At 32.3% G+C, this 25,223-nt stretch overlaps 1 protein-coding gene across 1 annotated transcript; it reads right to left on the reverse strand.

Moving 5' to 3' along the window:
• Positions 1-12,012: 12,012 nt before the first annotated feature.
• Positions 12,013-24,153, reverse strand: LOC129286499 (uncharacterized). Its single transcript, XM_054922455.1, has 8 exons — positions 23,937-24,153; positions 23,734-23,819; positions 22,617-22,752; positions 14,486-15,265; positions 13,708-13,830; positions 13,144-13,313; positions 12,595-12,702; positions 12,013-12,141 (listed from the first exon to the last, which is right to left on the reverse strand). Exons 1-8 carry the CDS (start codon positions 24,151-24,153, stop codon positions 12,013-12,015), a joined length of 1,749 nt encoding a protein of 582 aa, XP_054778430.1.
• Between the last annotated feature and the right edge of the window lie 1,070 nt (positions 24,154-25,223).

Here is a 25,223-nt window from a genome sequence, read left to right on the forward strand (position 1 = left end):
TAACCACTTAATAACCACTTGTTTCATGTTGGAGGTAAATGTCGGCATTGTTCATGCATTTAATTACGACCATATGATTGTTATTATTGTGGTCCGACATATTTTAGGTTCGCATGGTTGTTATTTTTATGACCCCATGATGTGTATAATTGATTTAGATGATGATATGTGTTGTATGCTTGATCACATGGTTATTATTATTGTGGCCGAGACTATGTGTGCTATATGCGCCTGATAATTGATTTTGTTTCCATTTGCATCCATTCTAATTGATATATGACTGTATAGACTAGATTGACCTTGGTTACTGTGTAGTTGTATTTACCCCCTCATTCTTCAATATTTTAGGGGCTTAGTTGATTAGATCTAAATTGGGAAAAACATATTGAGGCTTGGGATTGTGGTGAAAATCCTACTTGTAGGTCTCTTAGACTTGTTTTGATGTGTATTGATATTGTTAACTTGCCAACTAGGACTCATACCATTGTTTTGATCTACTTACATTATCATTGTGAAAATCATATGTATTTTGTGCCCTGAGTTAGTGAGAAGTGATTGTAAAACTTATATAGGGCCAAAATACTTGTGTGAGTAGAGTAAAGTATATTTTAGGGTGGTTATAAATGAATAGCAATGATTTGTGCAAATTTTTCTCCCCCTTGTGTTTTTTGTGAATTTAGGGATTGAGGGTTGAAATTATGATAGGCATGTATTTAAATCAGTGTGGTGTATTACATGAGTCCTAAATGGTCCATTGAGTATGATCTAAGAGTTGGTGTAAGCTTTTGGCACATGTGTGAGAGTTTGAACACCCTAGTTATGAGTTTTTGTGAAGAAGGAGAGAAAATAAGTTTGGGTGTCCAACTTTTGATAGAAAAAGAATTTGGTTGTGAAACGTGTGCAATAGCTAGAGCTAGGAGAAAGCTCTTTGTAGACATCAAAATTACTTCAATCAAATGTTGGATAGAGATTTGGGACGCGTTGGAAGTTCGTTCCTTGTGTTGTCAATTTGACAACAAATTACTGTTAAATTCGTGCAATGCATAGCGACACATGGCACCTCACGCCACAGTGCACCTGCAATTAGCCTTGGCTCGTATGCCATTTTCATGCACAATTCATAGTTTTATGATCAAATGGTTTAATTCTTTCTTGATTCCATGCTTCTGCAAATATTTTAAACTCTGATTTGAGATTATTTAAAGTGTATGGGAGTATTTTGAATGTTGAAATCTTGGGATCTCATTTGTAAATTGTTAAAATTTACTTATCCCATTTGTGCATTTTGTGAAAACTTGGTAATCCTCATTGGGTTTAGACTCTTGATTTACCTAGGCTTTTGGATTTAATGGTGTTTTGAGTAGGGAGATTACACAACGATATATCATTGACAAATATAATAAATCGGCAAAATGCAAAATAATAAATGTTGGTCTATTTGTTTGGTTTCGTTTTATAACATGGGTTATATCTGCAAAAGCCCATATCGTTGTATATCAATAATAAATCATTTGTAAACTTTTCATGATAAACCCTTTATAAATCAATAATAAACCTATTGTGTATCAATGTGAAGTGGCTAAACTCCCAATTTTTAAAAATTTAGTCTATATTTTCTGGGCATAACATTTTTTTTCTTTTGCTAGTGGGCTAATTTATCCTAATTTATTTTTTACTTTTTAATATACATGGGATAAAATATTATAATTATAAATTATCTATATATCTTGCGAATTTTAATGGGCTTTAGTGTTCATTAACATTTTTTTGAACAGCAACCACATTAAACTTTTTTAAAGAAAAATATGTTTTAGTTTTTTATATTTTATTGTTGGAGAAAATTTGAAAAATTACATAATATCACATGTCTCATGTCTCATGTCTCGTTTTTAACATGAATCTCATATTCAACATCTTTTTTTTTTTTTTTATCATAGGTCTCACACATATTTTTTCATTGCGGGTCCCACATAATCTTTAAACATACAAAAATTTTATAAAAAAAATAATTTTTTACTGTTCACCCAACTGTTGATGAATAGTAACAAATGACAAACTTTACAATATATAAGAATGAGAATAAAAATAAGAAAAGAAAGATATAAATATATAAGATATAATTGTAAGTCACTGTACGTGTACAATAAAAATTTGTAGATCTTCTTAGACGTGGGCTTGCTTGGTCAATGGGCTTAATTAGGCTTGTGTACTGAGTGGGATGTTTAGGGCCACTGTTTGAGTGGATGTTGCTGTCTCTCGATTATTCTGAAAAAACACTGAAGAAAATCCTAGCTGTTCATCTCCTTGAAAGCAAGAAAACAAAAATTCTCTAGGAACCAAAGACAAGGGAAAATAACAATTCATTAGTTGGCGCCTAGCCCTAGAGGCAACAACCCATCTCTCGTTATTAATATGTTTCACTGACTGTATTCAGTTTCAAGTTATGAATCATTATGATTCACAAGTCGCCCTAGTTACAGCACTAGCATCGACAATCGTGGTTAGAAAACATGGTCTAGTTTCATTGATTGTATGTTGTCCAACACCACCATTTGGGTGGTAAATATATAAATGATTGCGAGGACAAGCTTACCTAAAATAGGAGAATTCAAAATTATCCATAATCAAAACAGCATTTTTCTAACTATCCATTTGCTCAAAAATTCTAAAATTTAATTTTATTAGATAACCTTACTATCTATTAGTTCCATTAGTTTCATTAAACCCCAATGAGTCTAACTAAACCTATTAACTACTAATATAACCCTCACATTAATCATTCACCACTTAAAGTTTGCTTAAACACCCACAAATTGGATATAATTCACAACTAATCTCATCCACTGTTCTAGCAAAGTTTATTCAATCCCAATAACTCTATTTCATTCTTCAATCACAAACAAAACCTTCCCCAATGCCAAAACAATAAAAAATTTAAAATTAAGAAAAAATCTTAAATTTTTCACTGTCAAGGATTTGAAAATAAAGTAGAGAAATATTGTTAAAAAAATATTTAAAAAATTTATTTAGTCCTAGAAATCTATAATGAAGCCTAACCTTAAAATATTCACTCACTGGCACTGCTTTCTCCTCCGTCGCACGCGCACATATGGAGAAGACGAAAGTGAACAATAGCACCAGTGATTGCTTCCCTTTGGATTTTAAAATAAATGGGTGTGGGTCCCATATATTTTCTCATTCATTTTTCATTTCATTTTTTTCCCAACGGTTATAACATTTCTCTGGCCATCTCCTCTTTAAGTATATGTCTATATATGCATTATTTATTCTATTATCTCTTGATTTTATATTTCATTGATATGCTTATTTATTTGCTTATTAATTTTTATTATTTCTTCCTAAAAATCAAAGGGTTGAACCAACTTTGCATATTTTTTTTCAAATAAAATTTTCATAATATTAAAATATTTATAATAAGTTAAGTAAATATATCTTAAATAATTTAATTCCACCTAGCATAATTTATTTATTTTTTTCCTCTACTAGAAGTGACTTAGGGAAAACAAAATCCTCAAAACTTAACCCCACATTAATCCCAAGTTAATTCCTAGTTTATTTTATTGTCTTAGCTTAAATTTTTGGGATATTACATGTTCTACCTTCTCTGTGATGCACATCAAGGTTCGCACATCATAGTTCACAATACGTGTGCCATAGTGCACAATGTTGTATTAGCATAGTCCAAAAACTATCAAAAAATAGCAACTTTTGATATGCATAACTTTCCTTACAAAACTCTGATTTGAATGGTTCAAGTGTTCATGTAAAGTTTATTTTAAAATCTAACTAATTGTCTATATTAGTAACTACCCTGTTGCTATGACTGAGTTATTAGAAATTATATATGGTCTTCAATTATGTTGGGATATGGGGCTGCGGAAGATCAAAGTATTTACTAATTGTGTAGATACAATAAACCTTCTCCTCAGTTTCAACCAGGATTATCACTTGTTTGTGGATATTATTAATTAGACTTAATCCCTTCTTTATAGAGAATGGGATATTTCAGTTAACTTTATGTTTAGGGAAGCCAATTATTGTGCTCATTTTTTGGCCAAGTTTGCTTTAGATAGAGTAGGTGTGTTTTAATCTTTTGATCAACCCCCACCTTTTTGTTTGAAGGTGGTGGATGATGATAAGGAGGCTCCTTCTTGAGTTTCTTTCTTGTAAGCTTTTTGCTCTTGATCTCAATTGTAATCCAAAAAAAATCTAGCTAATAGCTTTGGTTTGGCATCAAAAGTCCACCATATATGGATTTTGTCCACAAATCAGTTTTGACCTTTGGTCATGCTTCGTATCGTATCTCTCACTATATAGATCATTTTAATGTCAAACATATCACATTTGAAAATAGGCTCCAACATATTTTCAATGATAGTTTATTTATTCAAAATGGAGTTCTATTGAGAAAGATATAAACTTTAGAAGTTGAGTGTTAAGATACTGATTTTGCACAGCTTTCAGTCCTAACCTTCGTACACGCTTTTGATCATATCTCAAAATATACATTTAATTTTAGTGTGAAACTTTTTTATTGAAAAATATACTTCAAGAGATTTTCAATGGTATATAATTTGTCAAATTTAAAATTGAATTGAGTAAGTTAGGTCATTATGAAGTTTTGCACAGTAAAGTTGCTAAACCACGTGTGATAGCAGCAACCAATCATGCGTAATTTAGCACCAGTACTCAAACATGCATGAGAGCACTTCCGAACCACGCATGAAATGACCCCTCTAGAAGCCTATTTTCATTCTGAATAGCTTCTAAATGCTCAATCACATTTACCTGTCCATGTGAGAAATGACCTCCAGAAGCACTAAATAAGCTCTATAAGTTAAATCACATGTGAGACACTTCCAAAACTCGTTAATATGTCATTTTTGCTTGAGAGACCTCCAAAACACATGTGAATTAGCACTAGACACTCACAAGAAAATGCACTAATGGCTATATTCACTGTGTAACATCTCCAAATGCTCATTTAATGTCTCTAACACATATTTTACTCCATAAGCTATAAATTCAACACTTCAAACTGATCTTGATATGAGATTAACCTTAGAAATTATTAAACAGTGAAATTCATGATTATACCACTCTTATTATATGACCGTTTGACAAGTGATTCTCAATCACACGTGATTCTACCTGTCCCATGTGAGAAACGACCTCTAGAAGCACTAAACAAGCACTATAAGCTAAATCACGCGTGAGAAACTTCTAAAACTCACTGATATGTCATTTTTGCTTGAGAGACCCTAAAACACACGCGAATTAGCATTGGACACTCACAAGAAAATGCACCAATGGCTATATTCACTGTGTAACATCTCTAAACTATTATTTCATGTCTCTAACACATATTTCACTCCATAAGCTATAAATTAAACACTCTAAATTGATCTTGACATGAGATAAACCTCAAAAATCATTGAACCATAAAATTCATGATTATATCACTCTTATTATATGATAATCATCATTTTTGACCAATATAATTTATATCTTTATGATTTAAGTATTATATCTTCATTGTACTCATCATTACTCCTAGAGAGAGTTTTAAATGAGTGATTCACATGCACAAAACCTTTGTAAAGGTGAGGGAGAGATTTCTCTTGGAATCAAGAGAGGTTGTTCTCTTAGGAAAAGAAGCTTACTAGTGAACTAAGTTGTTATAAGGCTCACAAATGCCTAAATTGAACTTGTGGATGTACCAAGGTGGCAAGCACCCATTCAAGCTTATGTCATCGTGAAGAAATCTTAAATAGTTGCTTGGAGACAGGATATAGGCTCAAGAAGAGGAGTTGAACCAGGATAAACTATTGTTTACAATCTCTCTTCTCTAAACTCTTCATATTTCCAACAACCGTAGTTAATGTTATGTTTTAGTGTATAAAATTGAGTTTAATATTTCTACTTGTTCTTACTCAAATTTGCACTTAGAAATTGCTTCTAAACATTCATACACATATTAAGTTTGTGAAAAAAACTTTGGAATTCTTACACACATAGTTTAAAACTTAAATTAGCTAAAACCTTCCTTTGAACACAGTTTTGCTAAAAAAATTTAAAAAAACCACAATTTTCTTAAACACCCAGTTCACCCTCTCTTGGGTGTTTTTCCATTTCTAACAATTTGTTTTGTAAGTAAGATGGTAATTCTCATACTTTTGATTAACTTTCTATGTGATTGCCATAGAGTAGTTTTTGATGACATTCATGGCTTTGATATGCGTAAGTACTTCTTTAGGTATTTGAATGAAAAAGAATTTCATATGCCACATGTTATAGCAGTATACATACATGCATATATATATATATATATTGTATTGGGTTGCTATAACCAACTATAGGAGTTGTATATATATTAGCCAAGTTATTGATGTAAAATGGTTGTTTGGGATGGATTTAAGTTGGTTAAGTGTCCTTCACATTAGCCATTGGCTTTAGTTTGGGTTTGTAAAGTGTAAAAGTGTGTTTGGTCCCTAAAGAAAATCTTATAGATAAAATCCTCATTTGAAGAGATTTTTTTCACCAAACTAAAGTCATTAGTTAAATTTTTTAATAAGCATCATGTGAATACTTGAATTACTTAATTTAGATATTTGTAGACCAAGATATGCCCGTTTGAAGTTTGTTGCCACTATTCATGCTTTCAATTGTGCTAATACAACATTGTGTGCCGCTGCATATGTTGCGGATGTTGCAGTATACATAATAAATAATGGGTTTTCCTCTCTATATCATATGATGTAGCATATGGAGCAAATTTTTTAAAAATTGCCCCTGTTAAGTTTTTTTACTTTTGCAATAGTCCCTTTGGACCTAAACCCTGAATAAACTTGTTTTTGAACAATTTAGCCCCTTAAGAACCATATCTTTGTCTTAAACACTTCTTTTTATCATTTTATTGATTTTAATTTATTGATTTCTAATGGTATCCCATTAGATACAAATTAAATATCGTCGTGGGTCTAACTAGGTATTTACATTAACCAATAGGTGAGGATGTATCCTACATGCACTGTCCAAGCGAGTGAGATTTTTTTAAAAGGTTGTTGACCATTGACTGATCAATGGTTCAGTTTAGGCTAGTTTAAGTCAACTCAACTGAGCAAACTAGTTGATCTAGTCAAACTTGGTTTGACCAGTTGGTGCGCTGCGTTTCACTTATGAAATGCAGTGCTTGCCATTGCCCAAAATGATGTGTCGTCAAGGTTGTCCTTAACCTCGCGCCATGGACCCAACAACAAACTAGAAAAATTCCATCATTTTTCAACCATAACTTCTTCATCTGACCTCCATTTGATGCGATTTTAGTGTTGTTGGAACTGTCTCTTCACCCCTTACACAACCATGCTAATTTTGCAAGCTAAAAAACCTAGATTTCAAAGACCTAAAATGTTCAAAAAAATTCCTCCTCTATGTGTTCTCAACAACAGCTTCAACAAAGGTTAAGATGCATCCCAAAAGTGTTTTTGACTCACAAGAATATGAAGAGGGAGAAGGGAAAGTCTAAAAGTGACAAAAGAATCCATACGTAGACGCCTAAAAACAAAACCCAAAATAACTTAGAAGGGAAAAAATCTAAAAAAACAAAGAAGGCTAGAACAACACACAATAATTATATGAACACATTCATAATAAGTGCAACAGAAAATAAAGCATGCTGAGAAGCTAGCCAAGTCTTAATTCAAGGTAAGGAAACCTCTTGATCAACAAATGGCCAGAGGAGGAGAGTTCATGCATGAATGCCAACATTCAAGCAACATAAAAATGATAAATTAAATTAAATTTTGTTAGTATTACTCACAACCATAGCTGTAGGAACAATGTGGTTTGATGCCACTAAAGGAATATTAAATAGATAATAAACTAGACAAAGGAGCTGGATTAGAATCTTACTAGATTTGAGCATAGAAGAATCTACCCAACTACCCGAGTTTAGACTATTGGAGTCTAAACTAAAATGTATCGAAGAGAGAAAAGAGAGGAAGAGGAAGAATGAACACTGAAAGAGAACTATTCGCTCTTGGGTGAGTTCTTCCTTCAACCATCCATATCTATTTATAGTGAGGGGAGGCCACCGTAGAAAAAGAAAATCTAATCAGTTTTAATTCACTTCATTATGGAGCGAATAGAATGCTTGGAATAATCATCATTATTGTGGAGGAATATTTCTCATTGTAGAATCCAATCAGAAATTAATATGGCATTACTTCTTAATTTTGGTCAACTCATTATTACCGCAATAATTTGATCCATTGATTGCACATAATGATGTGATTCCTATCAAGGGAAGATCCATAATTCCAACAAGCATCAATCATCAATCATTTTTTTAATGTATATTTTGCCAATCTAGGAGCATATTCTTGTAATTCGAGCATGTGACTCATTACCTTAAAAAATATTGCTTATTGTTGCCATAAGAGTTATCTTTGATACTCATGGTCATATTTTGTCGTGGTTTAAGTATTGAAAGTATATTTTGAGATTTTAATCAAGTTATGAAAATTTTGTTTACTTTACATACAACTTGTATTAGGTGACTATAACCCAACTATGAGGGTAGCACAAAATTTAGAGGATAATTTTTATATTTCTAATCATCCCCTACTTCTTCCACGAGAGATGGCATATGATATGGGAATTCCCTTGGAAAGCTATGACCATTTATAATCTCTTTTGATTAAGTAATGCATTTTCTAGATTTTATTAAAAAAAGAGAGAATCATATCTAAGAATCATTAAGAAAATCATTCATAGACAAGAATCAATTAAAATGAATTGTTGTTAAAATGAAAATGTTGACTTATTTTTCTAGAATGAAAATTGTTATTAATCCTTATATGCGGTTAATTTGCTTTAGTAGTCCATAAATGTGATTCTCCAAAAAAAAAAAAAAATATACAATGCGAGGAAACGGGAGGGTTGGTGATAAAATCCCTAAAAAAAATTACAACTCTTGAAATTTATCTAACGTTTTAAAATTTGCAATTAAGTTTCAATGTTTGTATTTTCTTTTTAGATTAAGGATTATTTTTGTTCATAAACTGCACATGACATGTTACAAATGATCTTAAACTCAACTATGGGTCAGTTCTGTCTCTCAACTTTAAAGATTTCTTTTTTCATCATCCTCTGTTTTCTCACAGTTAGTTGACCATTAGTAGGCTTATATTATATTTTTAATTTTTTATTATAAAATATTCGAGTTGAGGAACAAAAAAGACCCTTAAACTTATTAAAAAATATTAAAAAATAGTAAGACCTACTGGTGACTAACAAAAATTAAATGTTTGAATAGTGATAAAGAAAATCTTTAAAATTGAGGAATAAGATTGACCAATAGTTAAGTTTAGAGTTATTTATAACTTTTGTGTAATATAGTTTAGAAATAAAACTAACCTTTAATCCTTTCTTTTGTTTTGCTTTGGTTTTTTTTTTTCTTTACCCGAGTTTCAATATTTCATATCTTTGACTAAAATTATAATATGCTTTTCAACTTACAAGTATCTTTTTAGTGAACATGCTTTCCATTGAGAATTTAATTACTAATATTGTATATTTATGTCTTGAACTTGGGATTATTAATTAAGTTCAATTAGCTCTTTTATCAATGGATCCAAACAATTTATGGTCAAGAATTTGTATTGATAATCGTTTTTTAATCATTTTTATTTTTTTTTATTTCTGCCACATATCTCAATCTTTTGGTTTTCGTACAAAATTCTTCCTCTCCTTTAATTCTATTTTTTATTGGTGCTTGGGCTTCCTCAAGTCGAGAATGGGAATGCAAACAGACCGATGACGTTATGTAGCGCTGCCGTGTGTGAAGCAACAAGTCTCAGAGTCCAACGCACAAGTCATCTTATGAGTCATGGGCTTCTCTTTTTTAACGTTTTGTTAATGTCAGCTCTTTAGTTGTCAAACTAATGATTTCTAATTTGTACCACATCTGCACCGTTAACTTATGCACGTAGCCATGTGCCTCCTATGTGTGGGATATTTTGAATACATTTTTGTATTCCTTTTCATTCTAGAATATCCTTTCTTTCGTTCGTCCCTCTGTTCACAACTTATTAGAGCCTTTTTTTTTTTAAAAAAAAGAAATAAATTATAAAAATTTTCTTAGGACAAAATGAATAAAAAATTTGCTCCAAAAAAATTATAATTGCTTATCTCATTTTAATTATTTTAAGAAAAAATAATTATTACTTAAATTAAAATAATTACGGATATTCACAACACTTATATTACAATGAATTAAAAATTTGCACAAAAAAATTATAATTACTTATTTTACTTTAATCATTATTGAAAAAAAAAATCATTGCTTAAATTAAAGCAGTAACTAGTATTTACTCTTTTTGGGAGCCAAAATTATTACAAAAAAACCAATTGACATTACGAGGAGGATTGGTCTATTAATTTTTCCTTTAATTTAAACAAAGTAGACCTACCGTTTATATTTTAAACCTGTTTATTTAAAAGAAAAATAAATATTTTTTAACTAATTTAAATATTTCATAAAAATATATTTATTTTATAGAAATTTTGTTAAAAGTTGAAATCATTTAGTTATTTTAATTTATTATATTTTTTTAATATTTTATCATATTTACAAATTAAATTATTTTGAGAAGCTACTCAAAATAATTTCTCAAAGAAATAAAAAATCTATTATTTCTCATATTCTGATTATTTTAAAAATTTAAATCAACATCATAAAATTTTATAAAAAATATTTTTTTTAAATTTTTTTAATAAAAAAATTTAGACAAATATGTGCTTAATAATAAGGATATGAGCTGACATTCTTATAACTAATCTAAGTAATCATGATCCAAATCATATATATTAAATATTTAAAATATTTCCAAAAAATAAAATTTAGTAAAAAAGAAATTTTAATTAATGGATTTTTTATTTTTATATTTACTTTATAAATATAAACTAGTATATGAAATTTAAATAGGTTAATTTTTAATTGTCATAAATTGAATTTTCATTAATTAATTATTTGTATTTTAAATGTTTAGATTGTTTTGGCCAAAATATTGTGATGGTTATTTAAAAATCAATTTCTTTATCATCAAGGAGTTGGACAACTAAAAAAAATAAAAAAAGGAGTTGCACAATTAAGGGATTAAATTAAATTAGTCAAAATTTTGTGTAGGGTAAGTGCATTTTCGTCTTTATTTAATTTTATCATAAGCTATTTATTTAATGTTTATTTACTAGCCATAAAGCTTTGTAATTGTAACTTGTCCTAAAAATTTGTTAATTTGTCATAAATTTAGAACATCAGTTTTTAATTAAAATATACCTACTATTATGATAAAACTAGATATCTGGCCAAAATAATAATAATAATAATAATAAAACTACATAGATAGATTTTTTTCCCATGACTATAATACTTTCAAACAGTTACAGTAGATAGTTAAATAGAGTAAGTTATTCAGTTATCTCAACTCTTTTGTTACAAGAAACGTTACCGATGGATTTTCACAACAATTATCGCTTCCCTACACACTTTCTTTCTCAACTTATACACATAGTACGCTAGTCTACACACAATTGGTACTATTAATCAACTAATCAAATTGATCAAAAGTATTAATTATCACTGAAAATCACACTCAATTATTTCTTTGCTTTCACTTAGCCAATTTACGTTCATTACCTCCCATTTACTCCTTTCTATCACTTCTATGAATCCCATTACATTTCTACTCAAATCTCCATCCCCTTTTTCCTCTTGTTTAAGGTTGAATCGAGCATATTGTCTTAAAACTTTATCATTTAACTCCAAACTAGTCGTACAACCCTAATTTAACTCTCGAGAATATTTCCATTATGAAAGGGTAAGAAACAAACCCCTTAAAACTTTCCAATTTAATTTTTATTTAACTTATTCTAAAAGAAATTATAGTAGAATCGAAGCTGAAGGTGATATGAAAATTACCCGATAGGCTATTAGTCTAAGATATCTCCCTTAGCTTCAAAATCTGATGCCTTATCATAGAGAACTCTCCTTCTCTCCTCTCTGCTTGATTTTCCTTTGTTTTTCCTCCAAAACCCTCGAGCTTCCATGTACTTATCAGCCTATTTTGTACATTTAATACATTAAAGTAAGGCACAAAGGTGGCTAGATATCATATTATATGCCATAAAGTAATTTGTAAGCAATTACACGCTTTGTGAGAAGCCTTTTGGTGCACATAAAGATGAGTAAAGTTAGACTGCATGCTTTACTAGGCAAGAAATTAATGAGAGATGAGAGATGAGAATTTATGCATGTTTTATGGTGCAAAGAAAAAAGTATTTGTGTGCATGAGTAAGGAGAAATAAATATTATTTTAATGTACATAAATCAAGGACACATTTTATAAGGTAGCCAAATGCTTCGATAGGGGCTTATACGAGTACAGTTTTTTGGCACACAAAACCAAGCAAGCTACAGCAAGAGTTATATGTTTGAGAAAAGTTATACGAATTAAAATTTATGAATATACATGTAAAAACATGCATTTCTTTTTCAATAGTTGAGTAATTTACCTGTGCACTAGCTAATGTTTTGCTTGCATAGTAAATAGGATGAAAAATCTTTTCTTGCCTTTGTCCAAGCACCGCTCTAACAGCAAAGTCACTTGCATCACATATGACCTTAAAAGGTAGTCACTAATCAGGAGCAGTAATGATAGGGGCAAATGTTAATCTATTCTTCAGCTCTTTAAAGGCCTTTGTATGCTCTTCATTAAAATTGAAAGGAGTGTCTTTTTTAAGTAGTTGAGATAAAGGCTTTAAAAATTTTAGAGAAGTCCTTAATGAATTGACGATAAAAGGTAGCATGTTCTAAGAAACTTCTCACAACTTTCACATTAGTGGGCGGTGGCAATTGCTTAATAATTGAAGTCTTAGTTCGATCAATCTTAAGACCCTTTTTGGAGACTTTATAACCCAGAAAAATACCTTCAGTTACCATAAAATGACATTTTTTCCAATTAAGCACAAGTTAGTCTCCTCGCATCTTTTCAAGACTCTTGTCAAGTTGGACAAGCACTTTTCAAATGATTCTCTAAAAATAAAAAAATCATCCATAAACACCTCCATAATCTCTTCAATCATATGAGAGAATATGCTCATCATGCACCTTTGGAAAGTGGTGGGTGCATTGCAAAGACTGAACGGCATCCTTCTAAAGGCAAATGTACCATAAGGATAAGTAAAAGTTGTTTTCTCTTGGTCATCAGGAGCTATAGCAATTTGATTATAGCCTGAATAACCATCCAATAAAATAAAGAACTCCTTACCAGTTAGTCTATCCAACATTTGATCAATGAATGGAAGAGGAAAATGATCTTTCCTTGTGGCATCATTTAACTTCCTATAATCCATGCAAATACGCTACCCAGTAACTGTTCAAGTTGGAATTAACTCATTTTGCTTATTAGTAATTACTGTCATTCCTCCTTTGTTGGGAACATATTGCACTGGGCTAACCCATGCACTATTAGAAATGGGATAAATTATCCCAACATCTAACCACATAATAATTTCTTTTTTTTTACCACTTCTTTCATCATAGGATTCAACTTTCTCTAATTTTAAACAAATTTTTATGGTCATCTTCTAACAAAATTTTATGCATGATAATAGAAGGACTAATACCTTTAATGACTGCAATTGTCCGTCCTAAAGCTTGTTTGTGATCCAGAAGAACTTTGAGTAACCTCTCCTTTTGATCATCAAACAAAGCATAAGAAATGATAACAGGCAATGTCTTAAATTCACCTAAATAAGTAAAAGTAAGGTATGGTGGTAAAGGTTTAAGCTCTAAAGTTGGTGCTTGTTCAATTGAAGGCTTCAAAGAAGGAGCTTGCCTAGATTCCAACTCTAGAGATTTAAATACTCTTCTTGAATTAAGAAACTAAGGAGTTGCTTGAAGTAATTTCTTGCATTCAACAATATCATCATTTTCAACCACATTATCTCCCAATAATAAAGTATGTAATGAGTCTTTCACAACAAAGGACTCTAAAGTCTCTTGAACTATCTCATCTAGAATCTCCACTCTAGAACAAATTTTATATTCCTTAGGATACTTCGTTGCTTTATGCATGTTAAAGCTAACTTCATCATTTACTCTAAGTTTGATCTCTCCTCTCTCAACATCAATGAGAGCTCGTGCTGTAGCTAAAAATGGTCTGCCCACAATAAGTGGGAGATTTCTATCTTCATCATAATCCAAGACAATGAAATACAATAGGAAAGATAAATTTATCAACCTTGACCAACATGTCCTCAATTTTTCCTTTAGGAAATGCCAAACTTCTATCAGCTAATTGAAGAGTTACTGAAGTAGGACTAGCTTCACTAAGTTATAATTTTTTAAACACAAAAAGTGGCATCAAGTTGATACTTAAGCCTAAATCACATAATGCCCTACCTTGAAATTTATCTCCAATCACACAAGGAATTGAGAAACTACCTAGATCATGGCATTTTGGAGGTAATTTTTTCAAGAGAATGGCATTGTACTCTTCAGTAAGTGTAACTAGTTCACATTCACTCAACCTCCTTTTCTTACTCAACATCTCCTTTAAGAATTTAGCATATTCAAGCATTTGTTCCAAAGCATCAATGAGAGGTATGTAGATGTGCAATTGCTTGAAGATTCCTAAGAATTTCTTGTATTGATCCTTTAATGCCTTCTTTTGAAATCTTTGAGGGAATGGTAATGGTAGCATCCAAGAAAGATGATCACTAGTCGGTCCCTTCATCTTGGATGTTATCATTGCCTCCTTTAGAGACTCCTTCTCAATATCATCTTCAACAATCACAACTTTAGCTTTAGTAGGTGTAGAAGACACCTCTTGCTCAATTTGATCAACTTCTAGCTTAGGTGTAGACTCAGATGTAGGAGGGGAAATTTTAGATAATTGCTTTCTACTCCTTAAGTTAATTTCTTTGCACTCCTCATTCCCTTCTCTACAAAGATTAGTCTCTGTATTACTTGGCAATCCCTCTTTATGAAGTATAGTCACTACAGTTGCAATTTGGCCCATTTGAACCTTAAGATTCTTTAGAGATGAATTAATTCTTACATTAATGGCAGCTTGTTCCTGACTGTTCTTGATACGAGATTCTACCAATTTTGCTATCACTTCTTCCAAGTTAACTCTTGACTCTTGAATAGGAATAGATGGCTTTTCAACTTGAGAAAAATCTGGAGGAGCGATTGGTTTTGCACTAGAAGATGAAGCTTAATTGAGGGTTGCATTATTTCTCCAAGAAAATTTAGGATTCTAATACCACCCAGGATTGTAAGTGTTTGAAAATGAGTTGACTTGATTATTACCATGATAATTCCCAACATGATTTATCGTCTCAATTTGTTAAGAAAGATGGAAATGTTTAGTAGCATGTGTATCTTCACAATAATCACATTGAGCATATATGGCATAAGTTCCTATAGGCCCACCATTGTTTTGAGCAACATGTGCTTCAAATCTCTTACTGAGAGTCTAAAGAAAACTACCACTTGGGAAGATGAAGAGTCATCAATAACTCTTTCTTGTAGTCTCCTAGTCTTCTCTCATTGTTATTCTGGATGTAATTAATAGCAAAATCATCTAAATAGTTCCAAACATAGTTTATTGTTGCTTTATAATCCCGCCATTAGTGATTGAATTCATTTCAAGCTTGGATTTAGGTGTCAACCGACTACTAAAACTTAAATCAAAACCTATTTCTCTTCATTATGCCTAGGACTCTACTTCACTAATTGCTTAAACCTTTCCCAAGCTTCATATAAATGTTCACCAAATTGTTGATTAAAATTGAGAATGTTGGCTCTAGAATTGACCATCTTGTTATGTGGGAAAAATATAGATCTGAACTTGCTTTTCATTTCCTCCCATGATGAGACACTACTTTAATCTAAATTGTCAAGCCAATCCTTAACTTTCCCTTGTAGAGAGTAAGGAAAGAGGCGAAGATGGATGATGTCTTGAGGAACCCCATTTTGCTTGAATGAGTCACATATGTCAAAGAAGTTCACCAAATGTCTATTATGATCCTTATCTTGATTTCCCATAAAATGTTCATTCATTCCAATCATCTTAAGCATGGTTTGCTTAATCTTAAAGTTGTTCACTTAGAGGTCAGGTACTTTAATCCTAGACTGGTATCCTCTAGCTTGTTTACCTAAGAAATCAATAACACATAGCCTACCATTCTCATCCTCAACCATCTCTTTATTTGTAACTTTTTCATCGGTCAGAGGCTGAGTTTGAGGTGAAAGAGCTCCCAAGATTTCTTTGAGAATCTTTATTCACAAAGGTGTCTTTTCTGACTTAGCCTTACATGGCATGCAAAATAGTCTTGCAAAAACAAGACAAGATTAAGGATCTAATTGAACAAACAAGATAAAAAAATGACAAAATAAATGCTCAAGTTAAAACTACTCAAGGTCCTCCCTTTCTAGTCACCAATTGCCTAGAGTTCCCCAACAACGATGCCAAAAACTTGATGCACACAATTATGTAATGAATTTCACAAGTGTATGGGTCATAAAAATAGTACGTGATAAATCAAAGTTGATCCCACAAAGAATCAAGTTAATTGATAATTAGGCAATAAATTCCCCAATTTCATTTAAGCAAAGCAAAATAAAATTTGGATTTGATATTGCAAAATGAGAAATTGAAATTATATAAATGCACTTAGATTAAAATCCCAACAACCACAAACAATTAAGGCAACCTAGGGTAGCTAATCTCTTCTTCAATTCATAGAGCATGTAATTATCCAAATAAATTCCTTGTTAATCTAAAGTATTAATAGGAATAATTATCTTTCAATTAATTACACCCTTCTCTTGAATTAATATGCTATTTCTAACACAATTACCTAAGAGGTAAAAAAATGCATAAATCCACTTTAATGTGATTATATGGGTCCAATAGGTATATATATCCTATTGGAAAAATTAGAATAAATTCTAATTCCACATTACTCAATCTAATAGTCTAATTTATATTTTCCTCTTCTAAGGCAAAATCTAAACCCCCAAATTCACGCTCAATGATGGCCAAGCATTAAGTAGAAAAATGAGTCCAAGATTAAGTAAACAAAACTAATATTAAACTTAAATAAATGGTTCAAACATGCTCTAATCTAAGAATCAATTCATAGCTACCTAGATTAAGAGAACATCATTCACACATGGCTTCCATGATAGCAAAATCAATAATATATACAACAAAGTAAAGAGAAGAAGGAGAAGAAAAGTTTAATTGGATCAATCTTGAGCGAAACCCTTAATTTCTCACTAAACCCAAGCTTTTCCAACCCTCTTTTGACTCTTTTCCCTCTCCCTAAATGTTCTACAATTGTTGGAGGTAAAGAATGCATGAAAATGAGGTGCCCAAGTTCTAAAAATTTATTAAGAGTCAAAACTGTACATTTTACTAAAATTGCCCTTCGCTACAGCAAACATGACCTATTTAAATTTTTTTTTTCAGATTTAATTCTTTTGACTTGGGCTCCAAAATTTTCTTCTTTGAGCCCCTAAATTGGGCCTCCCTACAAGCATAAAACCCAGAATTAATGCTAAAATTGGTCTACTAACTTCTAACACATTTCCAAGCCCATTTTCATACACATTCATCAACTTAATCATATTTTTGCTAAAAAATTCAAATAAATGACTTCCAATTCATTAAAAACACCAATAAATTCAATAAAATATTGGAAGTCATCAATGGTCTGATCTAAATTTAGACACTTGGGTACCAAAAGTTACTTTTCTTGAAAATTTCATGCCTTAAAGTGTTCAAATTTTAAACTTTGTCTCATTAAGCAATTTTAAGCCCAGAAGCAAGTCCAATTGGATCACTTACACCTAATTGACAAACAATACAATAATATATACACATGCATCAAGATTTGGCCATCTAACCACCCATATTACCATAATATAAGGCCTGTTTTCACATAGTTACAACTATATGCACTATTGGCTAATTTCTCACACATTCACCACATAATCATTTCATACACATTCACATCATAGTTTCAATAAAATCTTAGCCCACATAACATAATTCTCTACATGTACCACATTTTCACACACATTAGGCTAAGATTCTCAAAATCACTACTTATCACAATTACAAATATGCATATGATTCCTATGATAACTCATTCATTTACAAATATACAACAAAACAAATTCATTATACAAGCTCTTCACCACATGGCGATAGCTCTACTACCCGATCTAGAATCTTTTCCTTTACCCGACTCACAATTAAAACATGTAAAAATGTAACCACCGAGTGAGATAATAATCTAAGTAATAGAATAACTCGTTACTACTAACTATCATAGGTAACTGTAAACAAGTATCAGATATATATAGCCAAATAAAACATACAATATAGTTTCACTTCATAAAATCCTTTTCACTTTATACAACTCTTTTCACAACAGTCTATCACCACTAACATAATCAACTACCATCCAAACCTTCGAGTCACCCTAACTGAAACCATAGTCTCTTATTAGGCCAATACACACTCATTAACCTAAGCGCATCTTCAGTGGTAGAATCACCTGACTAAAGGTATTTTATCCCACTTTCAAACTACGATTTCCCCCTATCACACACATGATTGGGGTGTTGTTACTTTAACACTGCATCTTATAGATACTAAGAACCTCTATTCTCCAATAATACACCCTACATGGGTACTAAAGAGATAATCTCTAACACCACACCTCAACAAGTATGAAGGAGATGAAATTCTCCAACATTGCACCACATCGAGCACTAAGGAGAATAATGCCATATGAATTTCTCACTACTTCTCTCTATAGGTGAACTCTCACCCCCTATCATCATGCTCACATACAATTAGTCATATATTTTCATAAAAACCGTTTCTTTGAAATTCATTTCCTTAAAATCCTTTTTCATGCACAAACATTTATTCTTTACAAAACATGCGTAATATAAAGCAATTTCATGCAATAGCTATAATATAATAGAGAAAGTTATTCAATTACCTTAACCCTTCTATCATAAGAAAGGGTTAACTGTGGATTTTTTCCAACAATTAATATTTGCCACATGCTTCATGTCTCAAGTTACACGCATAACATGACAATCCACACACAATTAGCACTATTAGTCAATTAATCAACTTGACCACAAGTAATAATTATCACTTAAAATCACATTTAGCTATTGTTTTCCTTTCATTTGATCAACTCAAGATCTTTGCAATCCAATCACCCTTATCTATCACTTCAACCAATCCTATCAAACCTCTTTTACATCTTTACTCCCAATTCCTTTTTGTTAAGAATTAATTCAGGCTTACAACTTCAAAGATTTATCATTCAACTCTAAATTAGTCATAAAATTTTAATTTAATTTCCAAGAACCTTTTCATTACTAAAAGGTAAGAAACAAACCCCTTAAAATTTCTTGATTTAATTTCTCTATAACTTATATTAAGAGAAATTAGTGTAGAATTGAAGCTAAGGATGGTATGAAACTTTCTCAACAAGTTATTGATCAGAAATATCTCTCAAGCTTCTAATTCTTCTTGCCTTAGCTAAGCTTTGGCTTCTTCACCTCTCTTCCTCACGTTTCACTTCTTTTCTCTCTTGACCCATAAGCTAATCCACGCATTTATGCGTCTGGTGCATATTGCTTGTGCCATAGCGTATGGCATAATAAGAAAAAATCCTCACCACACGCATCCGCTTCACTTTGAAACATGATTCTTTCACTAGTATCTATTCAACCAACATTTCAAAGAGTCAAAACATAAAATTATCATCCAAAATCCTAATTGCTTGCTAATTTACTAATTCTTCCTAATTAGCAACTAGTTTCATAATTAAGAAATTAGAATGTTACATGATTTGCGTACCAAAACACTACACTAGTACAAATCCCTTCTGGGACAATTAACTACCTTGAATTTTATGTCTTTTCTTTTTATGCATAATAATAATAATAATAATAATAATAATAATAATAATAATAATAATAATAATAATTTCACTTTATTTATAAACATGTTTAATTTTATTCATTGCACTATAAATCGTGCAATAACTATCTTTTATCCTCTCTTGATATCTTGCCTCATAAAGCATGTGTTGGCTACAGCTTCTACAAAGGCAATCATTGACATAAATAGACACATCTGAGTTCTAAGCTAACGCATGAAATATGGGATGTTGCACTAGGAAGGGAGGAGGTGGCTGGTGGTGAAACTAGAGTGGGGAGAAGAAGAGTTGGAGCACAAAGCCAAAAATGAGTGAGGCACAATGGGTTTAGAAAATGAATTGAAAAGAAGGTTGGGGGATCTTAAATTTCATATCCATGTCTTTCTAGAAGGAATGGACATAGATTGAAATGAGGCTCAATCCACATTGCTTTTGTGAAGAAAGTGGCATGGATTGTAAATAATTTTTTAAGAAAAAGAAAGTATCTTTATACATCTATGTCACTCTCTTAAAAGCGATATGAATTAATTTATCCATATCACTAATGTTAAAACGTGACATGAATTCTTATACCTATTTACCATTTATCTACGATAGTGCCATCGGTGCTAGTTTTTACCTTATTTTGTAAAAAATGATGTGAACTAGTATAGTTAAAACTATATTTTGTAGTAGTAAATCCATATTGCTTGTAAAAAAGTGACATGGATACAACTAACCATATTGTTTTTTAAAAAAGCAATATAGATATGTTTCCAGATTCACTAATTAATTATGAAATTACCTCCGCTTTGACATTTTACCTCCTATTTTTAGAAAGTGACATGAATTAGGGGGTATATATATATTTTGTAGTAGTGCTAGGGCCTTTATTCTTGCTCTGATTGTACTGTTGACTGTACTTCCAGTAATGGCCTATGATTCTCTTGTAAGTTGTTGGGTGGATCATCGACATTGTGATTGTACTCGGCACATTGTCAAAACAGATAGGGTTCTTCCCAAAAATATAACTTAGCATCATGGAGAAACTTCTTCTTTTGATGAAACTTTAAATCAAAGGGCAAGATGCCACAAACAAGATAGTTGACAATGTCTGCATACCACGATGTTTGAATATTGTCAACCTTAAAGACTTGCTCATCAAAAAAGCTTCATCAATAACAACGTTACATTTAAGTTGAGCATCAGTATTTAACCTAGAAAGATGGTCCGCCACTTAATTCTCAGTACCCTTCTTATCAATAATCTCTAAGTCAAATTTTTGTAGAAGTAGTACCCATCGAATTAACCTTACTTTAGGCTCCTTCTTGCTGAATAGGTACTTCAAAGCTGAATGGTCGGTGTAAACTGTCACCTTAGTACCCACAAGATATGATCTAAACTTGGTAAAAGCAAACACCACTGCAAGAAGCTTTTTCTCGGTCATGGTGTAGTTTTCTTGAGCATCATCAAGTGTTCTGCTAGCATAGTAAATTGGGTGAAGCAACTTTTCTTTCTTTTGGCCGAGCATAGCATCCACAGCAAAGTCACTAGCATTACACATCACAATGAAAGGCAAACTCCAATCAGGAGCCATCATGATAGGCACAGACACAAGTCTTTTCTTCAACTCTTCAAACGCTTTCATGCATGAATCATCAAATCTAAATTCAACATCTTTCTCAAGAAGAGTGCAAAGAGGCTTGACTATTTTAGAGAAGTCTTTGATGAAGCAGCGATAAAATCCCGCATGGCTAAGAAAACTCCTCACACCCTTAACATTAGTAGGTGGAGGAAGTTGCTCAATCACCAAAATTTGGCTCTATCTACCTCCAAGCCATTTTTAGAGACTCTATGGCCAAGAACTATACCCTCCTTAACCATGAAGTGACATTTTTCCTAATTTAAGACCAAGTTAGTCTCTTCACATCTTTTCAACACATTGGCCAAGTTAATCAAGCACTCCTCATATGAATCCCCAAAAACCATGAAGTCATCCATGAAGACTTCCATAGTTTGCTCAATCATATCAGAGAAAATTACCATCATACACCTCTGAAAAGTAGCCGATGCATAGCATAACCCAAAAGGCATGAGCTTGAAAGCAAAAGTTCTATAAGGACAAGTAAATGTCATTTTTTCTTGATCCTCTGGAGCTATGGCAATTTGGTTATAGCTCGAATACCCATCAAGGAAGCAAAAGAATTCCTTTTCAGCTAATTTGTCAAGCATTTGGTCAATAAAAGGAAGAGAAAAGTGATCTTTTCTAGTAGTCGCATTTAGCTTCCAGTAATCCATACATACTCTCCACCCAATAATAGTACGGGTAGGAATTAGCTCATTGTGGGTGTTAGCCACTACAGTCATGCCTCCCTTTTTTGGAACGCATTGAACTAGGCTCACCCAAGAGCTGTCAGAGATAGGATAGATAATGCCCGCCTCAAGCCATTTTAAGATCTCCTTTTTCACAACTTCCTTCATAATAGGATTCAACCTTCTTTGATGTTCCACGAAAGTTTTATGATTGTCTTCAAGAAAAATCTTATGCATGCAAATTGAAGGGCTAATACCCTTTATGTCGGCAATAGTCCACCCAATAGCTTTCTTGTGAGCTTTCAAGACTTCCACAAGTTGCTCTTCTTGTTGTGCATTCAAGTCTGCAGCAATAATCACTGGCAAGGTGTTGTTGGCTTCCAAATAGACATACTGAAGATGAGAAGGTAATGTCTTCAAATCAAGAGATGGTGGCTCTTTAATAGAGGATTTCAAAGATGGTCTACCCAGAGAAGATAAATCTAGATATTCAAATTACACACGGTTTCTAGAATAAACCGGTGATGCATTCATGATAGCCATACACTCTTCTCCATCTTGAGTCTTTAATTGAGCTCCTATTAATAAGGCTTCCAAAAAATCATTAGGAACTGTCTCATTGAATTCTTCTTGTGCAACTTGATCAAGCATATCAATAAAAAAGCATTGCTCAAGATAATTAGGAGATTTCATCAACTTGTGCATGTTAAAAGTGACTTGCTCATCATCTACCCTCATAGTAAGCTCACCTTTTTCAACATCAATTAAGGTTCTAGCGGTTGCCAAGAATGGTCTTCCTAAGATAATAGGAATATCACGATCCACCTCACAATCAAGGACAATGAAATCAACCGAAAAAATGAATTTATCCACTTTTACAAGAACATCTTCAATAACACCACATAGATAAGCCAAGCTTCTATCCGCTAATTACAAAGTCACGGTTGTTGGTCTAGCTTCACCCAACTCTAATTTATTGAAAATAGAAAGAGGCATGAGATTGATACTATCACTAAGATCACATAATGCCTGACCCAAAAATTTATTTCCAATGTGACATGGAATTGAGAAGCTACCGGGATCCTTCATCTTTTGAGGTAGTTGCTTAACGATATCCGTACAACTCTTGGTTAAAGCAACCATCTCAAACTCATTGAACCTTCTCTTTTTAGAGAGCACATCTATCATGAACTTAGCATATTTGGGCATTTGCTCCAAAGCTTCCATAAAAGGAATGTTGATATGCAATTGCTTGAACATATCAAGAAACTTTTTAAATTGGCCATCTTCTTGTTGCTTTTTAAGCCTTTGAGGAAAAGGTGGTGGAGGCACATATTTTAGCTTGGCTTCTTGTTGCTTTTTCTCATCACCAACCTTTTTGGCTTTATCTTTATTCTTTTTCTCTTCTTGATTCTTCTTTAAGTTGTCACACTCTTCAACCACAATTTCTTCATTGATCACTTCATCATCAATAACCATCTTAGTAGCACCACTACTCACACCACTTGCACTTGGCATAAGAACTTTGGGTAATTGCATCCCACTTCTCAAAGTGATTGCTTTACATTCCTCCTTACCATCCCTTTTAGGATTTGGAATGGTGTCGTTAGGGATATTGCTTCTTGACATGGCATTCATTTGTGAAGCCAATTGCCCTATTTGCACTTCAAGATTCTTAATTGCGGTATCATGAAGGGTAAGAGTTGCCTTAGCTTCAACTCTTGCAGATTCTTGATTACTCAAGATTTGTGCTAACATCTTTTCCATTTTAGACTCCTTTTCCTTAACCGGCATTGGCTTTGATGGAGCTTGAAAACTCGAAGGGTGAATTGGCTTGACATTAGAAGATAAAGGTTGATTTGAAGAATTCCCTTGACTCTATGAAAAATTAGGATGATTCCTCCATCCTAAGTTGTAGGTTTGAGAGTAAGGGTTATTATGAGGATTTTAAAACTTGCCCATATAGTTGTCAGACTCGGTGGTTATATAAAGAGGACATTGATCGGGCATATGAATATTATTGCATTGATTGCACATAGTTGGAATGGCTTGGACAACATGCACATTATGAGAATTTCCCCTTTGCATTTGAGATTCCAACACATCAAAACGCTTGTTTATTGCATTCAAGATGGATACAATCTGGGAAGAAGAATTATCTTTAACACTAGTCACCATTGATGTATTCCTTCTATCCATGTTTTGAGTGTTGTTCGCAAACAATTGATCTAAGAGGCAAAAAACTTCATCGACAGGCACATTCTAATATCCCCCATTTGTGATAGAATCAACCATGGCCTTAGAAGATGGATTCAGACGATTACAAAAGATCTGAATCACTACCCATTTATCCACCCCATGATTAGGGCATTTCTTCATCAACATCTTGTATCTCTCCCAAGCTGCATAGAGATGTTCCTCTAGATATTGCTTAAAGCTAAGAAATTCATCTCTTACTTCCACTGTTTTATCATCAGAGAAGAATCGAGCTCTAAACTTGTTCTCAAGATCCTCCCATGAACCAATAGAACCTTCAGGAAGACTATTGAACCATTCTTTAGCCTTGTCTTATAGACAAATTGGAAATAACCGCAAGCGCAAGACATCTTTAGGCACCCCATTTTGTCTGAAAGAATCACATAATTCCATAAAAGACATCAAGTTCTTGTTAGCATCTTCATTGAATAGACCATGAAATACACCATTCATTTGAAGCATTGTGATTATGGCGGGCTTGATCTCAAAAGTATGTGCTTGAAACTCCAGCATTTGAATACAAGATTGAGTACCCCTCAAATTTCAGTTAGCAAAGTCATTGACTGAGGCAGTGTCATATTGATCTTCTTCCATGTTTCCTGATTGAG

Source organism: Prosopis cineraria, unplaced genomic scaffold (assembly GCF_029017545.1).
Source record: "Prosopis cineraria cultivar Desert tree isolate PC_DT_omini unplaced genomic scaffold, ASM2901754v1 PC11, whole genome shotgun sequence".
In the NCBI taxonomy this organism is placed as follows: Eukaryota; Viridiplantae; Streptophyta; class Magnoliopsida; order Fabales; family Fabaceae; genus Prosopis; species Prosopis cineraria.

Coding starts and splice junctions, on each gene's coding strand:
- LOC129286499 (XM_054922455.1), bottom strand. CDS start 24,153: ATGCCGGTTAAGGAAAAGGAGTCTAAAATGGAAAAGATGTTAGCACAA. Junction 23,820..23,936: donor TCCAAATCCTAAAAGGGATG/GTAAGGAGGAAT, acceptor TTGATGATGAAG/TGATCAATGAAGAAATTGTG. Junction 22,753..23,733: donor ATAAAGATAAAGCCAAAAAG/GTTGGTGATGAG, acceptor TCTCATCTTCAG/TATGTCTATTTGGAAGCCAA.